The 27,737-nt window shown below is 40.5% G+C and overlaps 1 protein-coding gene and 1 long non-coding RNA gene across 2 annotated transcripts in view; one reads left to right on the top strand and one right to left on the bottom strand.

Annotated features, from left to right (window-relative positions):
• The first annotated feature begins 1,278 nt into the window (after positions 1 to 1,278).
• On the top strand, positions 1,279 to 17,971 carry WDR75 (WD repeat domain 75). Its single transcript, XM_068196344.1, has 21 exons — positions 1,279 to 1,401; positions 1,550 to 1,679; positions 2,429 to 2,494; positions 3,086 to 3,179; positions 3,766 to 3,890; positions 4,217 to 4,287; positions 4,824 to 4,937; positions 5,478 to 5,566; positions 6,394 to 6,552; positions 6,851 to 6,910; positions 6,997 to 7,112; positions 7,556 to 7,728; positions 8,438 to 8,601; positions 10,817 to 11,000; positions 12,422 to 12,516; positions 12,892 to 12,987; positions 13,552 to 13,721; positions 14,303 to 14,362; positions 15,436 to 15,579; positions 15,660 to 15,751; positions 17,612 to 17,971. The coding sequence occupies exons 1-21, from the start codon at positions 1,316 to 1,318 to the stop codon at positions 17,814 to 17,816; spliced, it is 2,493 nt and encodes an 830-aa protein (XP_068052445.1). The 5' UTR covers positions 1,279 to 1,315; the 3' UTR covers positions 17,817 to 17,971.
• LOC137477392 (uncharacterized) overlaps positions 11,426 to 27,737 on the bottom strand; it is an 81,622-nt gene continuing 65,310 nt past the window's right edge. The window contains exons 3-6 of the long non-coding RNA XR_011000964.1: positions 25,689 to 25,818; positions 22,002 to 22,082; positions 12,743 to 18,291; positions 11,426 to 11,515 (exon numbers count right to left, since the gene is read on the bottom strand). This is a non-coding gene — a long non-coding RNA (uncharacterized lncRNA). The remainder of the gene's footprint in view (positions 11,516 to 12,742; positions 18,292 to 22,001; positions 22,083 to 25,688; positions 25,819 to 27,737) is intronic.

The raw sequence follows: 27,737 nt of genomic DNA, 5'->3' as shown, positions 1-27,737 counted from the left end.
TGTTGCACCCAACTGCAATTTAGGCAGCATTTGTACATTCTGCTCTCAGCTCCGGAGGGAGTGCACTGTTTAATTGCCCAAGCATCTGAGACTGGCAGCCAGGTTTCTGGATGCGCTGCTCTCTCTCACACCCATCCCCAGTTCCCTATGACCACAATACTCCACTGCGTGTGCCACTGTCCCTGCACAACCCTGAGTTAACCTCCGAACTAGGATTCAGTCAGCAGGGAAGAAAAGGACGGAGTTTACAGCGGGATGATCATAACTACCCGCTCATAACGCACCTGTCCCCGTTATTGTCTGTGATGGGCGACTGCTTAAAAACCAATTACAAGCATACCAGAGATACCTTCAATCGCGTAAACAGCCGCCAAAACTACACAGCTGCGCAAGAGCGGCAATTGCTATTCCGGAGCAGCAGTGAAGGGCGCAGACACCATAAATCACGGTGTACTCCAGACATCCGCATTGCTTCTGACAGCGGGTTTCCTCCAGATACGAGAACGCGATGTGCTCAGTAACTCGGCAAACCCACAGCTCGTCCAAGTCGGCAAACAAGGGGGGTTTTAGCAAAGCGTATCCATCACTTTGCTCTGTTCAGCCTTTCTACCCACTTAAACAAGGGAGTTAACGCATTTTTCTCCTCAGACAGGCGCAATTCCAGACCCAGCCAGAGGACTCTCCCTCGCAGCGCCCTGGCAGCCCGTCCCGCAGGAGGGAGCGGAGCGCTCGGGGGGTGGGAGGTGACCGCGGCACAGCCCCTCAGGGCCAGCGCAGCCCTGCCCAGCGCTCCCGCCGCCTTTCATCCTGGGAATGACCGCGGAGAGCGGCCGGGGGAGGTTTCGGACGAAAAGGCTGGTAGTGGGCACGGGCAGCAAGCTCCACAGCTCCCCGCACTCACCAGCGCTCAGAGGAGCGCTCGGCAGGGCCACTAATGAAGGGCGGAGCGCCCTGTACAAACCACCTGATGGGCGGCTGTGGCCAGGTGAGGGGCGGGCTCTGCTCCCAGGAAACCGACGGGAGGACAGTGGAGGTTCAGGTTGGACATTAAGAAGAATTTCTTCAGAGAAAGCGGCTGTAAGGAGCTGCCCGGGGAGGCAGCAGCTCCGGGAGGTGTCCAGGGAGAGTCCGGACGCGGCGCCGGGCGCCACGCTCTGGGTGACGGACGAGGCGGGTTTGGGGCCGCTCCCCTCCTGCGCCGCTCCAGCGTCTCCGTGAGGGGGCGCGCGTGCAGCCCGCCCGCAGCACGCGGCGGCGGCGGGGCCAATCAGCGCCGCGCGGGGCGGGGCCGGCACGCGGGCGGCGGCGGGACAAGATGGTGGCGCCGGGCGCGCTCCGCGTGGTGCGGTGCGGGGGCAGCGGCCTGCGCGGCGCCAGGGCCGTGTTCTCCGCCGACTCCAAGCAAGTGGGACGGCGGGTGGGGGCTGCCGCGCTGCGGGGGACTCCTGAGCTCCGAGCGGGGCTCTGCCCGCCAGTGTCCCCGCGGCCTGCGGCTGCCGCGGGGCGCCCGGGCCCCTTGGGCCGGGGTAACAGCGTTTCCCCCCTGCAGGTACCTGCTGTACGCCTCGGGGGACTTCGTGAAGGTGCTCAGCGTGAACACCGAGGAGACCCTGCGGCTGCTGTGCGGCCACGCCGACCTGGTGACCGGCATCCAGCTGAACCCACACAACCACATGCAGGTTTGCGGGGGAGGTCTGCCTGGGGGTGGCCGGGCTGTCCCTGATCCGTATGTGCCACCGCGGGGGCTGTCCCGAGTTTGGGAAGGGGCTGGGCGTGGTTAGGGCATCGTCGTGCTGATGTTCCGCTGCAGTCTGACAAGAAGAGCGGAGCTGTGTCGGTTTCCTACAAACACTAACGTGAAATGTCACGTGGATTACACTGGTTGAATGGAATGACAACAAAACTGAAATACAGCAAACTTTCCGGTTCTTTGATTGAAAAGGTAAAAGAACCGTGTGAGAAGATCAGAAATACTGTGGTTGGTGTTTGCCCTTCTGTGTCTGCCGGTACTGATGCAGATGTGACTAAATCCCTTTAACTTGTCCAGTGGCTCGATCTGCCCCCAGCCTGCCTTCCCTGCTCCTAGTTTGTTTGGGCTTTTTTGGTGTCTCAATATAAACAAGATTTAGTTACCAAGAGGGACTGATCTACATATTAGCTTTGCAAAATTAGATCTTCACATGGTGGGTATCTGTGCATTCACTCTTTGTGATAATGTACATTTCAAACTACAGTAATAGTGGTGTGTTTGCACTTTATTTGAAGGCAGCACAGAGTTGGTCACTGTCCTGTATTTTTTATTATTCAGTTATCTGGAATCATGGTTGTGATTTTATGTAGACTCTGGTTTGATACATTGCTACATATATCAATATATTTGATATATTGCTATTACTTATATAGTTGCTTTTGGTTTTTTTATCTTCAGCTCTATTCTTCCTCTCTTGATGGCACCATTAAGCTGTGGGACTTCATGGATGGCATTCCCATTAAAGTATGTTGACTTATTCCTGTTAAGAGCATGTCAAAAATGGGCACAAATCAGCCTGAGATGGGTTGTTCTACTATTAACACAACCTAAAACCTATTTAATTATGGCAGTAATAGAATATGTGATGATGATGATGATTCAGACCCTTTTGGGGAAGAAGGTGGGAGATGTACTGACATACTGACTTTGCTACCTTCTGCCGTTTCGAGTCCAGGGTAGCTCTGGGAAGTGTGCTGCAGTTTGGGATACACCAACAGGAATTGATCCAATGGTTTGATAATGTGGGCTGCTTACTCTTGCTCACATTTTCTGCTAAATACCCACCTGCAGCACTGCCCCAGCACTCTGAGTATGCCTTCTGCATTGTATTAGGGATAAGGTATCCTGAGGCTTCTCAGTAAATCTGATGTCTCATATTTTATTAGTACTGTTTTAACATTTCTGTCAGTCTTTGATAGAATAAAGATGAATTTGTCTTAGAATCAAGAATTTTAATTAACACATGAACATTTCTTTAAGACATGATTTCCTTATTTTAAAGACATACACACAAATGTAGTAATTGTTGATTTTCTTCTTTTTTTTTTTTTGCAGACTTTCACTGTAGGATCCAAACTTCTGGCACTGTACACGCTTGCTAGTGCTGAGGACTCAGTGTTTGTTGTCATTCCAAAGAAAGGTGAACGAGGTACAGTACAAGCAGCATCACCCATGTAATCTCAGTCATTCTATGTCTGTGCTACTGTCCCAGCAGTGAGCTGCAAGAATGGGCTTTAATACGTTAATTGCGAAATATTTTTAAAATCCTGTGGCAGGTGTCTAGTCCTGCACTTTGTACCTCTTCCATTCTCATTCTGTGACATCTGTCATTCCAGTATTGTCTAGAAGAGTGCTTGTCTTTGCTTTTGAGGCATGTACTGCATGGATATGGTTTCATAGATGCAGTTCATCTTTGAGCAGTGCTCACCAAGGTTCAGGTTATACTACTGAAGTTGGGTATGAGTGCTGGAGATTATTCTCCCACCTTAGGCGGTATTACCATAACCAGACTTGTCCTGTTCACAGCATGTCTAGGTATTTTTTTGTGGGATTATGTCTGCAATAAATACAGCTTGGCCTTACTATGTACTATAATATATTGCTACTTCAGAGCAAGAGCAAACACTATGCAGCTTCGCTTGGATTCTTCTGCTTACACTTGCCCTGATAGCATTGTCTGGTCCTCATTCTTCAGTACTACTGTTGGTTTCAGAGAAATTTTTTTCTTTGGTCAGATACATTCCAGCTGGTCTCAGTTAAGCTGACAAAAGGAGCAGGCCAAGATCTGGAAGGCAAGGAGCTCTCAGTGGTTCTGGATGGTGTGGGTGCATCAACAAAGCAAATTGCGTTTGGAAGAGAAGTATGTTCACCTTTGGGTTTTTTTCTTCTCTGGGTGTTGGTTGGTTGGGGTTCTTTTTCCTCTCAAATGCTGTGCTGTTTATGCCTTTATACAAAGCACAGCAGTACTGAAACAAAACTGAAAGTAAATGAATCAGTGTAAGAGCTATGCTTTCTTTAATATTACAAAAACAAAAAAGAAACTTTGACACTTATAATGGGAAAGTATTTACTCAACATCAGCTTCTATGTTGTCTCCAGAGTAAAGTATTTTGTAGTGAAATGTGCTTTACTTTTTTCTTATGTGAAAACATAATCTGTATGTCCTAAATGGCATTACTTTAACAGGGTGCATATGTGGTATCAGTGAAGGATGTGAATCTCCAAGTTTATTTTTTTGAAAAGAAACTGTTGAACAGGTAAGAATGAAAATGTCAGGTATTGATTCAGTCTGATATATCCTAAATGTTTTTTAACTCATGATGTATGCACACATGATATCATATTTGGTTTTCTGCTGGAGGGGATGTAGACACTGTTATAAGAAGCTTCCTATAGAAACGATCAGTGAGCAGATCAATGGCAGTGGTACCTTACCTTTGCAGCTGATGAATGTATTTTTTTCAGTGAAATACTTAGGTTGATGCTGACCTGAAACAAGTGACATAGTTTGGGCAGGGCCCAGGCAGCAGGAGGGAAGCAGGAGAAAAGGAGAGGGAGAGAGAGACAGAAGCAAAAACTTTCTCCTTGATTGAAGGTGAAGAATTAAGGAAATCAAGAGGAAAATAAGTCTGTCACTATTTTTTGAGAGTGCATGTAACCATAACAACTTGAATATGTTTAATTTTTCAAATCAGAATTATTTTTTATGTACACTAGCTGATCCTTTTGAAGATTTGTTTTAGAAAAACCAACCTAACTCTTAAAATTAAAGTTCCTTTCTTAACTTTTGAAGGTTTTCTTTAAGTACAGTGAAGACAAAAGGAGACAATCGCTTCAGTTGTGTTGTGTGCCATCCTACGGAGGATTGCATAGCAACTGGCCATGCTGATGGAAAGATTCGCCTCTGGTATGTGCATTTTGGTTAACTGTGTATCCCATGAACTCCTCTGACTGTAGGAATTAAGTCAGACCTGAGCAAAGCAGTCTAATTTATCCTTAGCATTGCCATTTCCAAAGTCAGAATGAGCAATGAACCTGCAGTGCTGACAGTGTATATGTCAGGTGGAAAAAATGCCTATGTTAAGTTATGCTCTGTTAAATCTAAACTTAGGAGAAAAAGGTAATGTAAGAACAGCTGAAATAACTCTTTATGGGCAAGTAGAATCCTAAGGAAAGTACAACAGTGGAATACATGATTAAAAACGTTACATGGTTAAGTTGCTTCCATGGCTGAGTTGCTTAGTACATCTAAGATGTGAGGTGTAGACCAGGAGGGTTGTGAAAACATGTAGTGTAGTTCCTTCCCTCCTTCTGCATGACTTGAGCATAGGATAAACTAGTCTAGGAGTTAGAGGACAGGATGATATAATTGATTCAATTCAATATTTCCTTTTGTTTGCTCTGTTGTTGATGTGAGTAAAGAATTGTTTTGTTCCTTTCCACACAGGAGGAATTTCCAGCACAGGAAAGCATACACATATTCTGCACTGCACTGGCATCATGATATTGTCATGGATCTGGCTTATTCTGTGGAGGGTGAGTAAAAGGAAAATAAAAACCAAAACAAAGCAATAAAAAAAAAAACTACCAAAAAACCCCAAAAATTTCCATCAAACAAAACCTTCTCAAATTTGAAGTGTTGCAGCAGACAGGAAAGAATCTGTAGAAGCTCCAAGTTTGTCCACTTACTAATAAGTTAATTTCTAGAATTTTAAGTATATCCCAGAAGGATTTGAAATAAAAACTAAAAGAGTTATTTTTTATATGCATTTTGATTGGCATTTATAATGTCAGATATCCGCCTCTTGTTGTAGAAGGAAATATCTAACCCCTTCTCTCACCTCTTCTCCCTCACCTCCACTCTTCTTCCCTTTCTGATTAATAGTACTGATGAGTTCTTGCCAGTTTTACTTGCATCCAAATAAAACAAGCCACTCTTGTCTGAGCTCAAACCTGCTGTCAAAAATACTGCACTTTTATCTGAATTGTGTGATCTGAACTATTCTTCTTAAGGTATTTCTTACTGCAAAGTACTTTTCATAGAAGGGGAACAATTCAGCCATATCCTAACACAAATATCCAGCTGATTCAGAAAGTGATGGGATCTACTACTCCCAAAGCATTGCTTAAATTTCACTGTAGACACAAGTTCCTGCTACTTAATTGAAGTTTCTCTAGCAATTTCACAGGAGATAATGAGAAGCATGTCTGTGTGTATTGCCCAGGTTTGATATAATTGTTTACTTGTGACAGTTTGAAAAGTTTTGAGAAACTCATGTCTGTTTGTCATTGTAAAGACACAGGCTGCTGATTTTATTTCTTTCTAAACAAAACCTTTTAACGGTATTTTGTTGCTGGAAAAGGAACCAGGTTGCTGAGTGGTGGAGTTGAATCTGTTCTAGTCCAGTGGCGCAATGAATCTTCATGCCAGAAGGATTTCCTGCCTCGTTTGGGGTCTCCTATCGAGTACATCTCCATGTCCTCTGACGGCGTTCTCTGCTGCACCCTGCACACAGACAACAGTAAGCCAAAACACATCCTAGTATCACTTCAATGGAAATGCAAATCTCTATGAGCTTTATTTTGTTCATTTTGGATGAATTAACTAAGAACTGCATAAAATTTTATTAGTAACCTGAAAAAACAGATTATTTTGCTCTTTGATCAGTTATGTGAATTTGCTTCGTGACTGCTGTAACTTGGCTTTCCACCTTGGTGTTATAAGCTGGGAAAAGATGGATTTACAGTACACATGGTTACAGTTCTTTCCCATCATGAGATATGTGCCTTTTGCAAGACTTGGTCTGCTTTCTCTTTCAGGAATTACAATAATCAACAGCAACCTAAGGTTTTCCAAAAGTATTCAAGGGCTAATCAAAAGTAAGTGCAGTAAATTTCTTCCGCTTAGAGGGTGGAATGTGTCACTTGGCAGCTTTGGTCATTTGTCACCTGAATTTTGTTTCCAGGTAGGGATGTCAAGACTGGCCTAGTGGTTGATCCTAGAACCAAAGCTTTGGTCCTGAATGGAGAGCCAGGCCACTTGCAGTTCTATTCCCTCCAGAGTGACCAACAGTTGTTCAGTGTAAGTTGGATGGGCTTATACCAAAATTTTAACTTACTCAGTCAAGGAACTTAATATGGCAAATGGGAAAAAACCATGCAGCTATCGCACAAGGCTGGATTCCAGGCTGAGACGTTCTTGGCTTTATCTCTGACTTCACTTGCTAAGCAAATCTAAATATTGATACTGAAAAAGTACTTTAAAACAGTGTGCTATCCTCTTAAATGTCAAAAGTTTGTAGGTAAAACACTTTCAAATTATATTTCATTTTTTCCTACACTTCTCATCATTGTGGAATGCATTGTTGTAATTCTGCTTTCCCCTCATGTTGGCGTACTTCTTCATGCCACAGCCCAGTCAGGTCTCACTGGAGCTCTCAGAACATCCTTTCTCCGTGGTTTCATGAGTGGTATCTCTTACAGCTCTACCTGAATTTTAAGTACACCTGTGGCCTTGCTTTGCAGCTGGACATTGTGCAGCGCCAGTACATCCACCAGGCGGGTCTGAAGCAGTCGGACCTGGTGAAGGTCGCGTTCAGCGCTCGGGGCACCTGGCTGGCCACGGTGGAGGAGAGTGAAGAAGTGACTGACCCCGAGCTACAGCTGAAGCTGTGGTTCTACAGTGAAGAAACACAAAGGTAATGATAACAGCTGGCCTTCCAGCTGTCAGTCACACAAATCCCTGCACAGATGTTGCCTTGCAGAGTTTTTCCAGACCTGGGGAGTCACCATGCACACTACAGGATCTGCAGCAGAGCACAGAGTTGCACTGAATACACACAGGAAATAATTGCTCTGGATCTATTTTACTTACAGTAATCCGAGACTGTTGTAACCATGGGACTTAAAATCACATATTTTCATGGTATTAAAAATCATGGACCTGACAGAATGGTTCTGTAGCTCATATGGTTTTCTCACCTCTCTGTAATCTATCATTAATTGATTAGTCCTTCTCCAGAAGGTACAGAAGATAATAATTTTATTGTTGGTCTTTGTCTTTAGCTAACATAGGCATCTGGTTAATAGCCTTTCCCTGATCTTCCTACTAAAAAAATTACATTTTGACTGCAAATTGTTATTTTCTTAAACAAACAAGGCAAAAGAAAGCTACTACACAGACCAACCACGTGACTGATTTTCTAAGTACTGGGTTCAGACTGAGTATTTGAGAGATGATTGCCTAGTGCTAATTCTTGGTGCTGGGCTACCGTAGGTAAGCATTTAGCTGTCTTAAATTCCTTTGATTGCTCTTCTCCCTGCCCATTCCAGAATCAGCTTGAACTGAAGTCTTTCCCAGGTTCCATATTAAACAGAATGGCAAGCTTTTACTTTCTTTTCCTATAGCTTTGCACTGAACACCAGAATAAACACGCCTCATGACAACCACATCACAGACATGTGTTTTCGTGACATGGATGAGCTGGGAGATGACTCTCTCATACTGGTAACAACTGGCAGAGACTGTGTGTTTAAAGTCTGGGTAATGGCAGAAGACTCTGATCCAGAAGGTAAGCGTGGCTAAAATAAAACCTACTCTTTCTTCACCTTGTAATACAGAACAATAAGAATAAGCTGAGTTGGAAAGGACCTACAATGACATTTGAAGTCATGCTGTAGAAATTAAGACCCTACTTTCATTTGCTTAGTCCCCTGTATTGATCTGCTTTGGCTGCTGCATGAAGTATTGTGTTCTCCTGAGCATCCTGTGATGGAGTTCTGCCATAGTTCCACAGTATTAGTTTGGTGTTGAGGTTCCTGATAAAGCCAAACACCTTGGCAAGCTGCTGCAGAAAGGAATGGCAGCCCATGTTTATTGGTTAAAGAACTGTTTGTGGTATTGATTTTTCTATGCTGAGAAAATTGATTTTTGTCAGTCCTCTGGGTTGGCTTTTCATTTGAGACTCCTGCTCAAAGGAGCAGGATTCAGCAATGTGTTTCTATGTTTGAGTTTAGTGTAAAATGATAGCACTTTTGCAATTTTACAGATCCACCACTTCAGAGTTCATCTTTTGAACATCCTTCCTTTCCATTAGGTACTTCAACATCATAGAATGGGCATTTAGGTATTTCTGAGACACTTTTAATAACCAAATTTAACCTCTTGAAAGACATGCTGATGTTGACTTCTTTCAAACAGACCATCTGTGTTATGTTTACTGATTGCTCTATATGCCTTTGGATGTGAAATACAAAAGATTTCCAACATATTAATATTCTTTTACTTAAATGTTATTACAGTTTCAGGCATGCTTAAGTGGCACTTTCATGCCACTTGGATGTCTTGTCATTTCATGTTCCTAAGTAGTTGTGATAGTGGTCTTGCTGAACTGCTTGCAGTTTAGTAGTCTGTCTTTTCATGGGCAGGTGAGAACATGCTCAAAAGTACTTTTGAGCTACTAGGGTTTCCATTTGGCAGACTTTGCCAGACTTTCTCTTTGCAAGCTTTGTCCCTCAACTGTGGTTGCTGATGAGAAGACAAAACCTGTTGTTTACTGTATTAGTAGTAATCTCCCCAATGGTATCTGAAAGCGTGTTTGGTTTTGCTTTTTTTCATAAATTATTCTGAGGGTAAATTATATCTTATATATTATCTGACGGTAAACTATATCTATCTTAATGAGCAGATACTTTGATCTTGAGTATAGTATCAGTTGGGGATGAAACTTAATTTTTTTTTTTTTCCTTCCACAAAATAATTTTGTATCTGCTGACTGGCCTCATTAGGGTGTTTGTATTATAAGTGACTACAGGGTTTTGTTTTGTGGCATATGTGAAGGTACCAATTAATGGTGACTGCTGTGGTGCATTTGTCCAGTGGAGCAGAGTAGGAATGCTCAAGTAGAAAAGCTTGACATGCTGCAGCTTCTCTGAGCAAACATTATTTTAGCCAAGAGCTCCTCAGTTGAGTTCACTCTGGTATGTGTCAGTCGCTGCAGGTCTCTTGCTGGGTCCCTAGGTGGTGCCATGCAGTTGGAAGTACTCAATAGTTTCTGGCTTTTTAGTTTTTGTTGATTTGGTTATTTTTTTTTTACAGGCAGGTCTTTTAATCATCAACTTGTAGCCATTATATAAAGGGTAATTTAGCAAAGGGTGATTTTCCTTTTTTCCCCATCCTACTCAAATGTTTCAAAAGCATGTAGGAATTATTTTATACTGGGAAATGTATGTTAATGTGGTAAGTACATTATTTTGCTCCAGTTTATTTTCTGGTAACTGTCAACAATGGGAAAGGTGTCCAAACAGAATGCAGTGGCAGGTGAACCAACAGAAGGAAGCATGCTGGTGGGTCACTTAGTGATACTCAAATCTTCTGCAAATTAATGAGCTTTGTTGGACGCAAATGCAACCTGTGTTCAGATTTTGAATAATGCTCCTGTGTTCTTGCTAGAGTTATGACAGAACAATTTTTCCAGAACAATAAGTGTTGAATCTGAGTATCATTTTACCTAACCTCTGCCTCTGTGAGAGCACAGTTAATGGAGTTGGCAAACTAAGCATGAATATTGTACCATGTCAATCTCAAGGTTCATTGTTCAAATGCAAAACTGAGGAGAAATGAAAACCCAGCAGCTGTTTCTCATATTAGAACAGGGCAGATTCTCTGTACTCTTCAAAAATTGTGAAAGAAAACTGCCTTGCTCTTGAGCCTATTTTGCAATAATAATTGAATTCTTCTTTCTTCATGTATGGACTTGAATTAACTGGCTTATTCATTCAACGCAGCACACCAGAGTGTGAACTGGAGCTGTGACTTTGTAGGCAGCTACCACAACTACCAAGCTACGAACTGCTGCTTCTCAGAAGATGGCTCTTTGCTTGCTGTTAGTTTTGAAGAAACTGTCACTGTATGGGATTCACTTACTTGGGATCTTAAGTGTACATTTTGCCATCCACCTGGAAATATAAGGTACATTTTTCATCTGCTCTTTTATGTCTCATTTGAACTCTCAGAAAAGAAAGAATCAATTCATAGCAGTCCAAGACCTTGTATATGTTCCTAAACACAGACACATAAACACTGAATTTATCAGTCTTAAATTTGTATATAGAAAATACTAAAATGGCTTTTAGGTGTTGGTTAAAAATAAGATCAAGCATTGTAGTTCCTTCTTGCTTACTTATGTCTCTTGTACCACCCCTCCTTAAATCTGTATCATGGAGCACACAAGTAGTGTATCGATAGCCCTTCTCTTTTTCCCCATTAATCCAGGGGTGAATCAAAGTCCTGGAAAAGTATTAATTCAAACAGTTGGTTCTTTATTTGTGTATGCATGCATGCAAATAGAAATTATATCAATAAACCATCAATAAAGGCAGGATGACCATATCTGTACTATGAAATACACATCTTGATCCTCTGTAACCTCTGTTCAAAAATCCATGTTTTCCTGGCAGACTATCCCAGCAATGCTCCATTGTATGCTGCCATGATAAAAGACATCAACGTTGTGTGGTCACAATATTTTAAAGACTCTTGACACAAAGAATCATGGCAGCATATGGAGATTTCTCCCTTCCATGTGCTGTGTGTATGTTTGTAAGCTTTTCTTTTGTGTAATGAAGTCTGTTTTATGTTGGTCCTTTAAGATTAGAAATTGAGAAACTTTATCTGAAACTGATGTGCAGGAAAATTGTGGGAGGCACATGAGCCGCCGGCTTGGTGCAGTGGCAAGCTTTTCCCAGGCCAGCTGCCTCCTCTTACAATCTCTACTATTTTTTCTATTAAAAGGAAATAAATTACTCTCATAATATAATGAATTACTGTATTACCTGCATAAATTCAAAGGGCTATGCTTTAATATACAAATTCTGTACCTTATTAGCTTTTTTGAAAATCTTGTATCATTAAAAGTCATAAGGCTGTTCTGTTATTCTCAATCAAGAGACTGAGAAATTAAATCACATGCTTTCTTCAAATGGAGCAGCTTATAATAACCCCTTTTTAACTACTTCTCTCTTTCTAGTTCCCAAACAAGAGTAGGGCTTCTTTAATTATTAAATTATTTTCTAATTCCAATGTCAATACTTAACAGTTATGTATGGGTTTGTAACTTATTGAAGAGTTTTAAATCCCTCCTTTATATTGGAATGCTGTAGAAACTTGTAATCTTTACATATTTCTGCACACTTTAAATTATCAGACTTATCTGATAGTTGTGTATGAAGTTTCATGCCACTAGCGGTGAATACAAAAAGCAAACTTTGGATTTAGATACCAACACTAAATCATAACTGAATGGTTGTTGTGAGTTTTGAGTAATTGCTACATAGAAAAACAAAGATGAACTCTGAAGGTGACTAATTTGTTTTGACTTTTTACTTCTGTAGGAACATCTGCTTTGGGAGACTAACATGTTCCAAGTACCTTATTGGTGCCACTGATTATGGCTTTCTGTGTTGCTGGAACCTGCTCACTTGTGCATGTAAGATCAGCTTGAATGTGTGCTAGAGTAATTTATTACTTGAAATTTCTCTGAAACCTTGAAAATTCTAGTTCAATTCCAGATGTAACACACTACAAAATGCCCTGTGGAAGTGGGATTATTTTCATACTTAGGACAGTATCCTGTCCACGTGCATGTGCTTTGTGTGTGAAGAATAAATCTTGGGTTAGGTGAACGATAACCAGTAATAGGTAGTGTTTCTTACACTTGCGTAGGAGCTGGTAGCATTTTTGTGTTTTTATTCACCAGAGAATGAGTGGAGCTGCCTCTTCCAGCAGCTAAGGCCCTGTGTGTTTGTTTGACCTTTTGTTCAGCTCCTTTTCACCTCTGGCTCTTGCTGTGCTTGCTTTTCAGTGGAGTGGAGTGCCCACCTCAACGTCGTAGTTCTGCAACCTGATCCCCTGTCTGAGCATATTGCTGCAGTCTCATGGCTCTCCAAAGAGTCCAGCTGTAAGTACAAAGCCTACAAAGCCTTCTTTCACAAGTCATAATCAGCAGAATTTAAAACTGGGGAAGCACAATTTCTAGAAAAGAAATTTTCTTAGAATTCAGACCATGAAAGCCGGAGAGGGACTTCAGTGTGTGCTTGCACCTGTGGAAACTGATCCATGTCTGACAGCAGCATTCAAATGAAGTGTGTTACCTTTTCTTCCAGCAGGTAGTTTCAGGTACAGGATGTATCTCAGGATTAACCACACTTTCTGGGTGAGGGTCTCAGATGTTCTTGACTCTCTTTTGTAAATGCAGAACTGTGCAGCTACATTTTAGAGCTCTGATATTAAATTAAGATAACTCTTCCTACAGAAATGTTAATTTCCAACTATATTCTCTGAACTGGAGTACTGTGAAAGGTCCCTTCTATTATTGAGTAAAGTTATCCAGTTATATTCCTGTGAACTGGTGCTTGGAGGCAATCCTATCCAGCCTTCCTGGCTGTGATACACAGGGCTTTGAGAGCTGGCCAGGAGTGTAAGAATTTCCTGATTTAAAAAGAATATATTTTTGGTTTTGCAGTGTTTGTGTTTAAACCAAGTGAGCCACGGCCAATCTACATACAGAGAAATCTTTGTAAAGAAAAGATCCTGCTTGCTGCCTTCGTTCCAAGAGATGAACCTGAAATGATAAGCTCAGAAAAATACCTTTGGCTAAGAAATTCCCAGCTTTTTTTTCTTACAGATACACAAGTAAGGAATAGTAATTGGTAGGTGGCTCCTGGGGAAAATCTGGGTTTTGTTTAAATGGATTGGAAGGAATTCAAAGTTCTGCTTATGAGCATACGAGTTCCTTTTTTGATTTCAAGTCATTGTAAGCTGTAAGCTGTGCTTTGTTGCAAGCTTTCAACTGCCAAAACAGCCTAAGATCAAAATTATTTACTGGTTTTCTACTGTGAATAGTTTATGCTGCTTCATTGATACAAGAGACTAGATAACTTGGGAACATTGCTTATTCTGCTTAATTTAAACAAGCATCTAGAAGCTGCATGTGTTATTGCTGATTATTCAAATCTTCCACATGATGGTCAGTTTCCGTGTAATTTTTGGATGGGGGTGTGGGGTTTTTTGTTTGTTTTCTGAAAAAGTCTGTGGAACGCTATAGGTGCATTCTTGCTTCTCTTCAGTTTCTTTACAAATTGAAGAGATACTTTTGCCTCTTCCACTTGACTGATAAAACTTTTGGGCCAGTTGGAAGCTTCCGTAGGCAAGCTATGTAAATATAGAAAGCAGTTTGACATACGATAACTGTGCTCCATCCTTCTGTATTTTAGGAGCTAATGACACTTAGCACAAAGTCTCTGGAAGAAAGGCTCACGCCATCAAGCAAACAGGTATCTCTCATAGAAATTCTGACTGAGGTGGACAGAGCAGTTCAAAATTCTGATGGTTAATTTGTCATATTGAAATTCCCTTTTGTCATGACAATGCACACCAGATCCTTACCTGGCGTCACAGGCACTTAGCTGAAGGGACAATAATCTGGATTTGCTTATATTTTGACAAGAAGTGCTGTTTGTAAATTATTTTTTTTTTAAGTATCAGCTGCTCTCCATTTCCCCTGGGGGGAAAATAAGAATACTTTTCTAAAAGATTCAGCTTACACAAATGAAACAAAATGTTTGAGCAAGTTCTTTCCTTATCTTGGTTTCTCTAACACTTGGAACCTTGAGTGTGGTCTGAATTGTGCTTTCTAATGGAGATGACAGTTGTCAGTCAATTGTGACTTACCAGTGAGAAGGAGGTCAGAATTGCATTCCAGTATGTATTTCTGTGGAGAAGTAGTCTGGGAAATTGGATTTTTTTTTCATTCATTTTGAAGAAGTTAAAACTGTAACAGCAGCATTTGATTGATTTGGTTGGTTAGATAAAGTAGATCAAAGTAGAAGTTAGTATCTTTCTAATACAAAATTATGTGGGACTGTGGGCATAAGCAATCAGTTTCTTTGGAGGTTGAGGAAATAATTTGGTGTTCAGATTAATGTATATTGATAAAGTAAAATGCCAGAAGTCAAGGTGCCATGTTTTTCTTCCCATTGCATAATTGAATCTCTCTGCAGATGATGCTGGAGTATAAGTGATCTTTTGGTTCTGTGGAAGCAGAAAAACCCATCCTTTGGTTTGGTTTTCTGGCACATGCACCACCTTCCATATTTGGAAGTTAATAGGTAGATCAGCAAACTAAAATGTAGTGTTCTTGGGACTAGATTCTGGAGAGTTTTGCAACCCTCTATGCAGGATTCTCTCCAGACACCTGACAGAGAATGAATACAAAGACCCACATAGGTCAGTTGAGTTAAATTTGAGCGTAGGCTTTTCTCACTTGGGTTTATTCTGAATTTTGGTAACTTAAAAGAAGATAGAACTTAGATTTGTGACACTAAAATTGTACTTACATTTTTTCAAGCTGGCAGTAGAAGAAAGTCTTCCTGTGACACCATTTAGTGTGCTGTTGGGAAAGCACAGACGTCAGCAAGCACAGGAGGATATAGACCTTGGAAAACCAGTTGTTCATAATAAGCAGGAGCAAGCTTCACCTGCTGTCAAAGAGGTAGGAGTAATTACAGTAAATGTAAAAGTGAAATCACAACAAGCAAAGCCTTTCATAAAGCTTCTGTTTTATCTTTGCAGCTTTTGCACACTCCAGCACATGTTTTGCCATCTGCTTCCTTCCTCTGCACTATATTTATTAACTCATTGCTCATCTCCAAAGAGAACAAAAGGTAAGAAAAGTTCAATGACTCTCCTTAGTTATCAAAGTTACTTTAAATTATTGAGTCTTTGTTTGAAGTGTAAAAGCAGTTTTCAAACACTCTTTATTCAGTAATTTACTAGAGTACTTCAGTGTGGTAATGGTCTGGCTTGTTTAGTGTATTGGCTCTTTTGTTGCTGTTATTTTTGCTTGGTTCTGCATAATGTGCTTATATGCAAAATGCTGCCTTTTACATTCAAATGTTCTCTATGAATTTCACTTTATTCCAGGGATTTAATGGCTTTTTAGTGCTATTTTTTGTTAAATATTAGATTCTCAACTTTATTTGAAATTACTATGATTTGCTGCATAATTTTTGATTTCAGTTTCTAGATACACCAGTAAGTTAGAAGCTTGATCTTAAGAATTTTAGAACTCAAATTTCATTTTTAATTAAGCTACAAAATATAAGTGTACAGTATGAGCACATCTGAGTTGGGCTTACAGTGCATTAATGCCCAGTTTAATAGAGTAGTTTGATAGGTACTTAAAATTGTAGCTTTCTCCTTAGGGATCAAAGGAATGCAGGCACAGGGATTACGACAGTGGTCTTGTATTAGGATTAATCTTGTTACTTACACTGAAGGCAGTTCAGTGATTGCATTTTTGTGCCATCTGTTCTTTGAAGTGCTTCGTGAAGCTCTGCCAGGCCAGGGATGAAAACCTGTCCTTGCAATCAGGTGGTGTTGTGGATTTGCCAGACGGGTTCGCAGGGCCAGAGCTCACCCGGGAACAAGCGCAGCTCCTGAGTGTGCCCTGGCTTCTGCCATAACAGCAGTGTCCTGGCTTCTGCACGTTGTGCTGGCCACTGCTGCACGATCTCCGACTGCATGGCACAACAAAACAGCCACAGAGCAGTGGCACAAATCTAATACATGAGAACTTGCATCTAGTTTCAGTCCTGAAGAATGTGAGGGTTCAGTGACCTGTGTAAATATTTGCACTTGCAGAGCTTGTACTTTGACAGTGGTGACTACTGTGGCTGTGCATTTAAAGGTACATGTAATTGTAAGCATTGGGCCCTTAAAGATTGACCACAATTTATCACTGTAGAGTGTATATATTATACAGTGGATATATTATTAACATTAAATGCTTCTATTTTCCTTGGCAATGTGATATTACTGCGTGCTTCTCCATTTTCATTTTGTGAGTAATGAATAGTTTGTGTTAGAACAGATGATTTGTAGAAGACCAGTACTGTTTTGCCATGCAGTTCACTCTTAATGGATCTGCAATATTTATACAACAGACACTTGAATTAATGCTATTAAGTAATGCATTTTAAATTACAACAGTTCCATATAATTTGTTGCAATTGTGCTTTCTACTTCAGCACAGGCTTACAACTCTTGAACTCAGAAGGGAACAGCCACTTTAAACATCTCTCTGTATTTAGAGAAAGAAAATCAAACAACCAAAGGTTTTTTTTCTTTTCTAGTAACACTCTAGGTAGTGCAGCAGTTTTTAAGACCAAGTGACCCTTGTCAGATTTGAAAGAGAAGAATGGCCTTCTTGAATACTGTCTCATTTACCAGTATATCCAACGTTTCTGATTCTGTAGGACTGCAATGTTGTAACGCTGACCTGCCTGCTCTGCAGTTACCTACTATATTTCAAGAAAGAAAACTATTTTAAGTTTACTTAGAGGAGAGCTATTTGAAAAATGGCTTGAAATTGAGATGGCAAGAGAAGTATAGTAGGTAGACTGAAATGAAAAAAAAAAAAGATAGAATCTTGTTTATTTAGTTGTTTGCATGATACTTCTACCCTACAGTACTGTAGTATGTGAGAGTACCTATTAATTGGGTTGTTTCCAACCATCTTCCAGTGCTGAAGAAGTTGCTGATGAAGTAGAAATGGAAAGTGAAAAAGCAGAGGATGATTCAGATGAGGAAGATGTCACAGCAATGGATCAAGAAGATACAAGCCATTTGGAATTATTAGGAGAGATGACATGTAAACTGTCTAAATCCCAGGAAAAAGAGCTACGAAAAATAAGAAAAATGGACTACAGTTGGATATCAGCCTTCTAAACAGACATCTTACTTTTTTTATACTGCAAGTTGAAGTTTTGTGGATTAAATATTCTTTTTAAAAAATTTCAGGTCCTCTGGCCAAAAGTTTTAGCAGCTTCTCTTTCCAAAGGAATGCAGAACAAGGGGGAGTGATTAAAGTTTTGAAAAGCTGATTCTGCTCTAAGTTTATTACTGATTCTCTGTGACCTTAGAAAATGCTTAACCTGGTGTGGGGGCTCCCCCCCTTGCAAATGTATTTAAAAGGCTAATAGCAAAACTGAGTTTATTAGCTGACTTGTGATCAGTTAGCAAAGTGACAGCTCAGCTGCTGAAAATCTTCCCCACTGAGGCTGGGTTACTGCTGCCAAAGCAGCAGCAGCAGAAAATGCCTTCAGTTGGTGACAGAGCTTAGCTCAAGGTGTGGCAGGGGAGATCGGGGTGGTTTTTGCTGCTGTATACAGGTTAGTAACAAGTCTCCTCCCCAGAAGGTCCTCTCCCAGCTGTTGAGACAGATGAGAAGTGGTTTAACATGCCTGACTAGAGAATATAGATATTAATCTTCTGTGGAGTTCACAGAGTATGGAGATTCTTGGGTGGAGGGCACTCAGTGTATCAGAGCACTCTGAAACCTTTCCAAATGTCAAGACAACTGCATCATGTAGGAGATGCATCATTTTATACAACAGCCAGTTTAACAGGCCTTTAATGCACCAGCTGCAATTCCAATATATCACTTAACTATACATAGTAGAGTTTGAAGGGGTGAATTTGAGGGCCTTAGAGTGAATACAGTCTCTGTGGTGCTGCAGTATGAAGGCAAGCAGATGCAAATGGCACAGGTCACAAAGCTCTGAAGAAACAGTATTTTGCTAAAACTATTCAGATTAAAAATGCTGGAACAAGAACAATCCAACACTCAGTGAAACTTGAGTTCTCCCTACTCTGTTTTTCCAACAAAGTGGAGGACCTTTTGCTTCCTCTCCTGTGTTAACACCGTATAGTGGAAGGCAGTTAGTGGCAGCACTTTTAACTTTTTGGGGGGAAATATATCCTACAACAGACAAAATCGGCCACTTCCACCCATGTATAGAAATACTGAATGTCATCCTTAGGCATCAAGGAAAGCAGCTCAGAATTATTTTTCTGGCAGGTTTATCTGTCCCATTTTAAGATAAAGGCCGTGTTTGCTCCCTTGGTGTGCTGGCAGGTCCATCATCAGCTGCTGTGTGGTTAAAGAGGTCCAAGCTGCAGCCAGGGAGAAATGGATGTTGTAGCAGCACCCAGAATGTGGCACAACAGTGACCTGTACATTTAGGAGTGAAGTACTTTGGATGTTGGGCCTGCCATGGTGAGGCCGTGGGGGGAAGTCTTAAACCCTGAGAGATGGAAACGCTGCCATAGAGACAGGGGCACCAAAAAGAGCTGTTAAAAACAATTCTGCCAATAGATCTGAGTGCTGGCCTCAGGAGAGAAAAAAAAAAGCCAAAAACTAGTTTAAAACCCATTATTATAAAAAAATACCTTTTATCATGGATGTCAAAACATGAATGTGAGGATATGAAGATACTTTAAAAGACAACATTGGTTTCTGTAAAAAGCTTTGGAATGTCTGCCATGCAACTTGAATTGAGTGATGATAGTCCCTTGCACACTCTTTATATTTCCTTCTAATCAGACATTAATGGGAAAAACAGTTAATGGATCCAGTTCCAGCCTAAACCAGCTAGGGCTAACTTAGTCCCATGGCAGCAAGGGGCTCCTGCATCTTCTCTTACAATCAAGTCAGGTACCACAGCTCTTCAGACTACCATTACTTACAACTGTGAGGCACATTTTCTGTCATAGATTATTTACTAGGACTAGTATTACTGAGAATTTTAAGGAAAGTTTTCAATAATTAGGCATTTTCTTTCCTCTTTAGGCCTTGTTATGCAGAAAAATAACATTTTAAGACCTGTAAAAGTTTTTCAAAGTTAGTTTGCCTTTAAGTTCATGTCTCTTACATATATCACACTTACAGGGAGAGAAGGAAAACACGCCCTATCACAATTCTGGCCAGTTTTCTGCTTTTGCACTTTTCTCCCTTTGTATAACAGCTTTTTAGATAACCTCATGGTATATGTAGCTGAAGCAAAAAACCCACAGCTCCCCAAATGTAAGCAATTTTTATTTCCATCCCTCTTACCTGCAGAGCTGAAACTGATACAGCCTTTTCATAACCTTGGACCCCGTGGATTTTTCCCTAAATGAAGAGGTTTCAACAGAACAAATAGGGAAAATTATTTAATTTGTAACTGACAAATAATAGGTTTTAAAAACTCTGAAACATTAAGAAAGTACAGGAAAATAAAAAGTATATGGATTCCCCCTTCCCCTCCAAAATATGCATCATACTAGGAAAGACACATTGAAAGGTTTTTGTATTTTTCTTTAAATAACATCAGACTTCAGCTCTGTGAAAAACAAGTATGAGGTAAGCAGGGATCTATACACATGTTGTTGCAGAAGTGCTGCTTCAAAGCCTGGTGGTGTGTTGCTGTGTCAGCAACATTTAAGTGTGCCTGTAAAGGAGGAAACCTTAATATCTGTTCATGTGGGGTTTTTTAAATTCACATGTTCTTGTGAAAGTCAAGTGCTTTCCTGGAAGCCAAGCCAGTATGAGCAAGAGACAATTCACGTGCAAGTCAGCATGTCAAGGTGCAGTTCAGTTTTGTGTTCAGGCAGTAGTGCCTTGTGTTAGAAATCTTCAGCAAGACACAGCTTTTAGACTTAAATCTTTTGTCATTACTGACTTGGTTTTGCTTTTCCCAGCAGAGTGAATGTACTGGGATATCAGAGGGCCCTCACTTTGTAGTTGTCTGTGTGTGTTTTTTTCTGCTCAAGAAGGAAATACATTTCTGGTTACAGTTTTACTACAGTTAACAGGCACATTCTTGACCAACCTTTTAGAAAATGTCAATTACAACAGTGAAGAATACAGAGGGAGGGCTGCTACTGATTTGTCTGTGGCTGCTTTGGAATGCTTTAGTTTTAAAACTGTTCTCTGCTGTTCCTTCTTTTTTTTTTTTCAATCTTGTGTATCTCAGTAGTCATATCAGTCCCTGTATTTACTGTGATGCCCTAAGTCAAATCTTCATTTGATTTTTTCAGCTTCTGCTTCTTCCTTCTAAAGGCTACTTTACAAGATGTTATTATTCTTTTATAGAAAGATGTGACACAAAAAACCATAGAGAAGAAGATTGAACTTAATCTCATTATTCCAGTTACATGATAAATACAACAATGAGAAAATACCTCTGCAGTGTGTAGAGGTCAGTGTTCAATACCTGTGCTTCACAGCAGGACAGCAGTTTCCACAGAAGCAGTCACAGCTTTATTTAGGCTGAGGGACAGAACACACAAGGATGGCAGGTGCCTAGAAGGGGTCTTGTTTACTTCCCAAATTTTCCACTCAGACAAGTAGTTGGATAAACATGAGGGCCTGAAAATCCAGCAGCTATGGCAAGCATTACAAAAAATAAAATACAGACAAGGCCTTATGGAGCATATCATGGCAATGGGCTTTGACTGAGGGGCTGCTCTCCTGAGACTGCTCAGGTGCTGCTCTAAGTGCTGAAGAGGTGGCCAGTAATTTTAGCCCATTTGTTCCAGTCAAGTGTAGTTCCACAAAGACTGAAAATCACTGCTCTTCAGTGGCATTTTGTGAGGTCCAAACCAGTTATTAGTTAACAGCAGCTCCAACATGTGCCCTGTCCTTGGTGGGCAGACTTGGCAGGAAAGCTATGAGAAAGGGGCTGATATTACTGAACAGAGGTTGCTATGGATTTTTGAGTTCAAGAACGGGGAGAAAAAAATCCCTGCAAATTGTGCCACGTGTTTTAGGATCACCTGGATCTTTGTATTTCAGCCTAGCAATCATTTGTGTGTCTGGCCTTGGGGAGGCTCTTTCAGATACCTCAATCTGCCAAATCCCAGTCTGCAGTGAGCCTTCTAAAGCACATGCTAACAGCTGGAATTAGAACCAGCAGAGAATAGGACAGAGGAAAACAATAACAGCTTCAAATATAACTCAGAAAAATCTGAACAGACCTTCTGCCCCAAATCAGAGGAACTGAGGTATATTTATTCTTGACAGATGCTAGTCTAATTTTGCAAACCTCTGATAAAAGCCATTCTATGGTATGGAATCTGTTCAGTGCTTACCTTTTCTGACAGGCACAGTTTTTCCTAATAAAAGTAATCTTCCTTTCCTGCAAAATTTCTCTGCCATTCTTCGATAAGAATCTGTAGAAAAAAAAATGAAAGCATGCTACTCTATTTCCTTTAAATAAAATAACATCCCTTTTAACTTCTATTTTTGCTTTTCCCTGAGCCTTAGCAACACCAGAACTGTCCTTCAGCCCTTCTTTGGGCTAATTGCTTACAGGTTAAATATTGTTCTGACTAATTTATGATTTCAAGGGCAAAACTTGTCAGGGTCATTTAAAGCATTTCTGGAAATTGCTAAAGCCTGTTCTTTCTGTGTTCTGGCTTGTACTCCTTGCTGATTGCCATTAGTATCTGAGTCTTTCTGGTGATGGCAGAAGCAAAGGCAGCAATTTGTATGTCAGCTAACATGCCAGTGCTTCTCAGCAAACCCCTCTCCCAATGCAGAATCCCTGCAGAGCACTGGTTTGTGTGCATATCCCAGCTCAGACTGAACAGTGCAGGTTTAGCTTTGGCCTCTGCACAGCAGTTCCTTCAGGAGTTAAGTAGTAGGCTGTAATGATGTAAACTGGAATTTAGCCAGGGCAGCAAGGTCATTCCCCTCTAAGGTTGCAAAAGACATTTAAATAATATTCTGAACAGCTCTGCATTTGAACTACTTCACTAACATAAAGGGGTGAGCTTGTCACAGTAGGGTCTCTTCACAAGATGAAATCTTTATCAGAGGGCAGAAATAATGAACAATATTTGTGTTTGTACTGTAAAGCCAACTCAGGATGAAATCCCTACTCTTCAGAAATCACTGACAAAGCACCCTTTCACTTCATAGTCCAGGGTCACAAAGTCACATTGCCAACAACAAGGTAAAGTACCAAATCTTAAAGTACTGCTATAAGCAGTGTTCTGAGTTGTATGTGTGGTTTGAAAGTGAATGTAGCCCAAGCTTCTTACAAAGAATTTCTTGTTAATATTGTTGGTAATAGAGGGAGCAAGGCCTTTAGGTAAATACCATAATGTGGCTGTAAGCAAAGTTACCACACAGCTCTGGAACCTGCGTATCAGCACTTCCTGAGGCTGTGGGTTTCTCAAATGCTTTGAACATGTAAGTGGCCACCATGGAAAGAAGCATTCCCACCTCCCAGCTAACATCTGCTGCCTGCTGCTGCATCTCCTGTGCCAACACAAGCTCTCACTGCTTTTGTGAGGAACTGGCTGGGGAAAAAATCTGCGTATAACGAAACCAGATAATACATGAATAAATAGTTTAAGATGTTCACAGAACTGCAGTTCCACTGAGAACAGGGCAAGACTTTTCTTCAAGAGGTTCTTCTATGCTCAGAACATGAAGTTTTAATGCTATACACCCAAACCTCACTCATTTGTTCCAGAGCCTGTCACTTGCGCTAGGAGAGCTGCAACCACACCTAGAACATTCCCAAGAGATGTTTGTTTGGTGTGATACCCGAGTCAGCTCAGCTCTCGTGCAGCAATTCCCGGTTTCCCCTTACACCCTCTTCCTCCTCTCCCAAAATAATAGGTAAATAAACAAATAAAGCAGTCGCCAGCAGTTCAAAGAAAATACTTTTAAACTGATGGCATTAAACTGCTGAGGGTGATTATTCTAGTAGCTTCTAAAATGAAACCTGTTAAAGGATTGTGAGCTTTTTAACATGTAAGGAAGTATCATTATTGGAGCCAAGACCTTTGTCTTCTGTTGACCTTTCCAGATGCAGCTGTGTAACTAAGAATTAGGCTTATCATTCAAGAACACACATTGCAGCCATCAACTCATCTAATTTCTTCATGAGAGCAGCAACAAAGGCGTAGGTAGAAGGTAGTGCCCAGAAAAGCAAGAGTTTTTGCCAGTTTTTCAAAATGGCTTTCTTCTACTGCTAGCTCCTTTATTTTAAACTAGATAAATTATCCCAGCCATAAAGCTGGTTATCAGTTAGTGTTGTGGATGCCTCAACTTATGTTTGCAGTTTGTTTATTTTATTTTTAGATTCAAAACTGTGATCAAAGCTTTGAATGTCTTGGCTATTTGATTTCCTTTAGTGACCAAAGGAGTTTTCATTTTGTCCTCAAACCAGTGAAACAAGACAGCAAACAAACAAACTCTCCAACATTATCTGAGATGTTATCTCTTTCATTTCTAGTCACTGACTTTACAAATAATAAAGTAACTTCTCTCTCTTGTAAAGTTTGCTAGTCAAAAGCAATATATAGTTTTCACCAAAGTCAGACTCTTCTCTAATAAAAGGTTTTGTTCAGGCTAATTTTTCTCTGACCCTTGAGCTTCCTTGCCCCTACTCTTTTCTTATTTGCAGTCCTAGCTCTTCTATGGAAGGAATGCAGGGAAAGCAGGGACATGTTTCACAGCTCTCTTCCTTTTCCACTTTGAAAATGAAGCTTAACATAGCATGAAGTTCATCGTATTCGTTAAAATTATGTTAAGATAAGTTCTCAGTATGAAAGACAACTAAACCCTGCCTCAGAAGGAGGATAGAGGGGGTTTGACACCTTGGGCTGTTGCCCTGTGACCAAGCAGGAGCACAGGAACTGTTGGGATCACAGCTGCAAAGACAGTGAAGAGCAACTCCCAGGGCACATCGCTTTGGCCTCCTGGGTTTTCTTGTGAGCTGCAGATTGCTCCATTTCCCTATCACTTCAAAGAAGGAAAAGTACCAGAAATAGAAAGAGTAAAAAACAGTGCATGAGCTCTTAGTACAAAGAGACTATTTAAACCCTGAAATAGTCCATCCTGAAAAGAGCCCTTTTTCACCTGGCATAGTGCAAATGAAAGCTGGATTTCTGAGAACTATCACATCTGTAGGAAAGGAAAATTTTCATAGTGCTTGCTGTATAGCATGTTATTTCTGGACTGCATATTCTGTGAGTAGGCTCAGGATACAGAGACAGTTTATCTTTCCTTTTCTATGAAATCTACTAGCTGATCTCAAGGATTAAGTGGAAAGAAAAACTCACATCAATTGCAAAATAAATGCCCACTTCTAAATCAACAGGTTAAATGAAGCCAGAAAACCACCCTGAATGCCTATCAGTGCAAGTCATCTGGAAGCCATAAATAATAGCTTTCCAATTAACCAGCAAAGAATGTTCCAAAATGCATTTCAACTTGAAATAATGCAATGTAAGTAGAACCAGTTACAAAATAATTAAAGATGGGCTGAGATATACAAATAGTGGACATCTCCAGCTGCTTCTCTCAGCTCAGAGGTAAATCAAGCCACTTCCACAGTTCAGATAAAACAATTCAGTCGATCCTGTAGAAACGCTGCAAAGATCTCTCTACAGATGGATAAATATAATACAACCATGGCTGAGACCTCAGCTTAGAGATGGATACCAATGCAAACACAAGCATGTCAAAAAAGGAGAGCTTCTTATTGACATTCAAAAAAATTCAGAAGTTGAGAAATAAATGTTAAGTATGCTTAGCTCTTTGTTAAGAGAGAAGGAATCTGCAGACTCACAGGAGCTGCTCAAGTTGCAAGAGTAGTGTCAGCAAGCAAAGGGACAGCAAAAGGGAACAGGAAAAAAACCCCATTCCTTACAGCTTTAGGAGAAAGAAACCCAAGAAGTTCTATGCACAGCACAATATTGCTAGTTTTTCCCATAATTTTTTGGGTTTGGGTTGATCTATGATGACTACTTTTCATCTACCTGGAGTGTTCACGTCCCTTTTCTGTATGAATCTTCTGGTGCTGAGCCACAGACTCCTCTTCACTGGGATGTTCTTGGAGACTCCTCTTAGCAACTGCTCATCTCAATTAACTCCCTGCAGTGCAACCTCCTGATCCGGCAGGGCCAAAACTGACCAAAGGGTTCAAAAGTTGTTTGGACGGGGAGCGGGGGTGAGGGAGACGCACACAGAGAAATTGTAGGAGGTTTCATTTTTCTCATGGAACCAATGTAGAAATCAATTCTCTCCTTTTGTACAACTCCCTCCTAGGCAGTCATGCCAAGTGGGAGAGGCAGCAGCTGAGCCTTTTCCCTGTACTCACACACTGGGCCACCTGCAGCACCAGGGATGGAAGAGGATCCAGATGATCACGCACAAATGCACAGGGACAAGAATCTCACATTAAGACCCTGCTGATCTATTGACTCAAAATATATGCCAAAGAATGAAATCTAACAAATTCCATCTAGGCCATTGTTCTAAATAAGAATAATTAGGAGGGAACAGTAAGAAGGCTTCCTGCAGGCACATCAAATGGATTTGAAAGATTACTAAAATTTCATAAGTGTTTTATTACAGTAATTAGTGAAAAGGTGTTCAACCAGAGATGACCCAAAAACTCTATATGTGCAACACAACAGAATACACCACAGAGAACAACAGATTAAGTTTGATTCTGGGTTTTACTCTAAGCTTTGATTTTTAATTTTTGTAGAAGATCCTTTTTTGCTTTAATTTTTATTCCTGTGATTATCAGTTGGAGCTTTATGGAACTGATACTCATTTCCTATAGATTTACTGAAGTCTTATTCTGTAAGACTTTTCTGTAGCATCTGCTGTTCTTACTTCCATCTGTTTTGATCTCTGTTTTTGTTTTAATTACCATCTTAATAGTTTGCTCCAAATTCACAGGACCTAGAGTCTTACACCAATACAATTTTTTCTTTAAAAAAAAATCAAAGTTTTAGAGAGAAGGAAAATATGGATGGCGTCTGGAAACTGTTTTGTTTCTGTTTTGATTTCCACATACAAGCAGGGTTATGTGCAGCGTTCTCATAGGTGAGGGGCAGTTTGCCCAAGCAAAGCCCTGGCAGGAATAGTGAATTTTGCTGTTTCCAATCCTGCACACTTCGCCCATTCCCAAGGAATCAAACAGAGTGCAAGAGACAGAAGGGTTCACAGCTGCTTGGTATCCAGCCTGAAATGTGGAACAAGACACTGTGCTCAGGTTAATGTGCTAAATGGTCATTACAAGAAAGCAGACCTAAGCAAGGCAAGCAGGCTGCCTTCATTAAGGAATCTAAAACATGTGGTTGTTTCTGACATCTTTTTAAAAGAGATTCAAGAGTTACAAGGAAACCACATCCAGACTAATGCAAATGTGGATCTCATCGAAATAAAGTTTAAAATGTTAACAGCTTAACAGAACTCAGAAAACTAAAACTTTAAATCAACTATTTGTTATAACGTTTTTCTCCATAGGAAAAAAAAAAATCTGTCCACTTAACAATAGGGATTAGGTTAATTTCCCTAACATTTTACTGAAATAATTACTTTAATTGTCATTTTCCTTTAAGTTTCGTAATAACTACAGGCTCAAATCTATAGAATTTAGTAAGAACTAAATCAGCAGGGTTCCAAGGAAGTTATCACGGGATCTTTAGGTGCTGCTATTTCTCAAGAAATTAGAAGAATAAGAAATTCCATAGCAAACATTCAATTCAAAATTATAAATTGAAAATCCTACCTTTTTATTAGATCCAGTCAACACTAATTATTTCTTAAGTAGAATCTGAGTGGTACAAAGCAGGTTTTTTGAGTCCTGCATTCATTTTCCAAATTCAACTTGACTATTCATTAAGGAGATCACACTGCAAAGAATGAAATTTGAACCAAGCCATTGTGCAAGTTTGCTAATCCTGTATTTACTGTTCACCCACAAAAAGGTTAGGTTTTCATGTTCATAAAGCAAAATTAGTGTAAATGAAAGAAATATCTGTTTAAGAGAAGAAAAAATAGAGTAACAAAAA

Source organism: Anomalospiza imberbis, chromosome 7 (assembly GCF_031753505.1).
Source record: "Anomalospiza imberbis isolate Cuckoo-Finch-1a 21T00152 chromosome 7, ASM3175350v1, whole genome shotgun sequence".
NCBI classification, from domain to species: domain Eukaryota; kingdom Metazoa; phylum Chordata; class Aves; order Passeriformes; family Viduidae; genus Anomalospiza; species Anomalospiza imberbis.
This window is presented reverse-complemented; position numbering and strand designations above follow the sequence as displayed.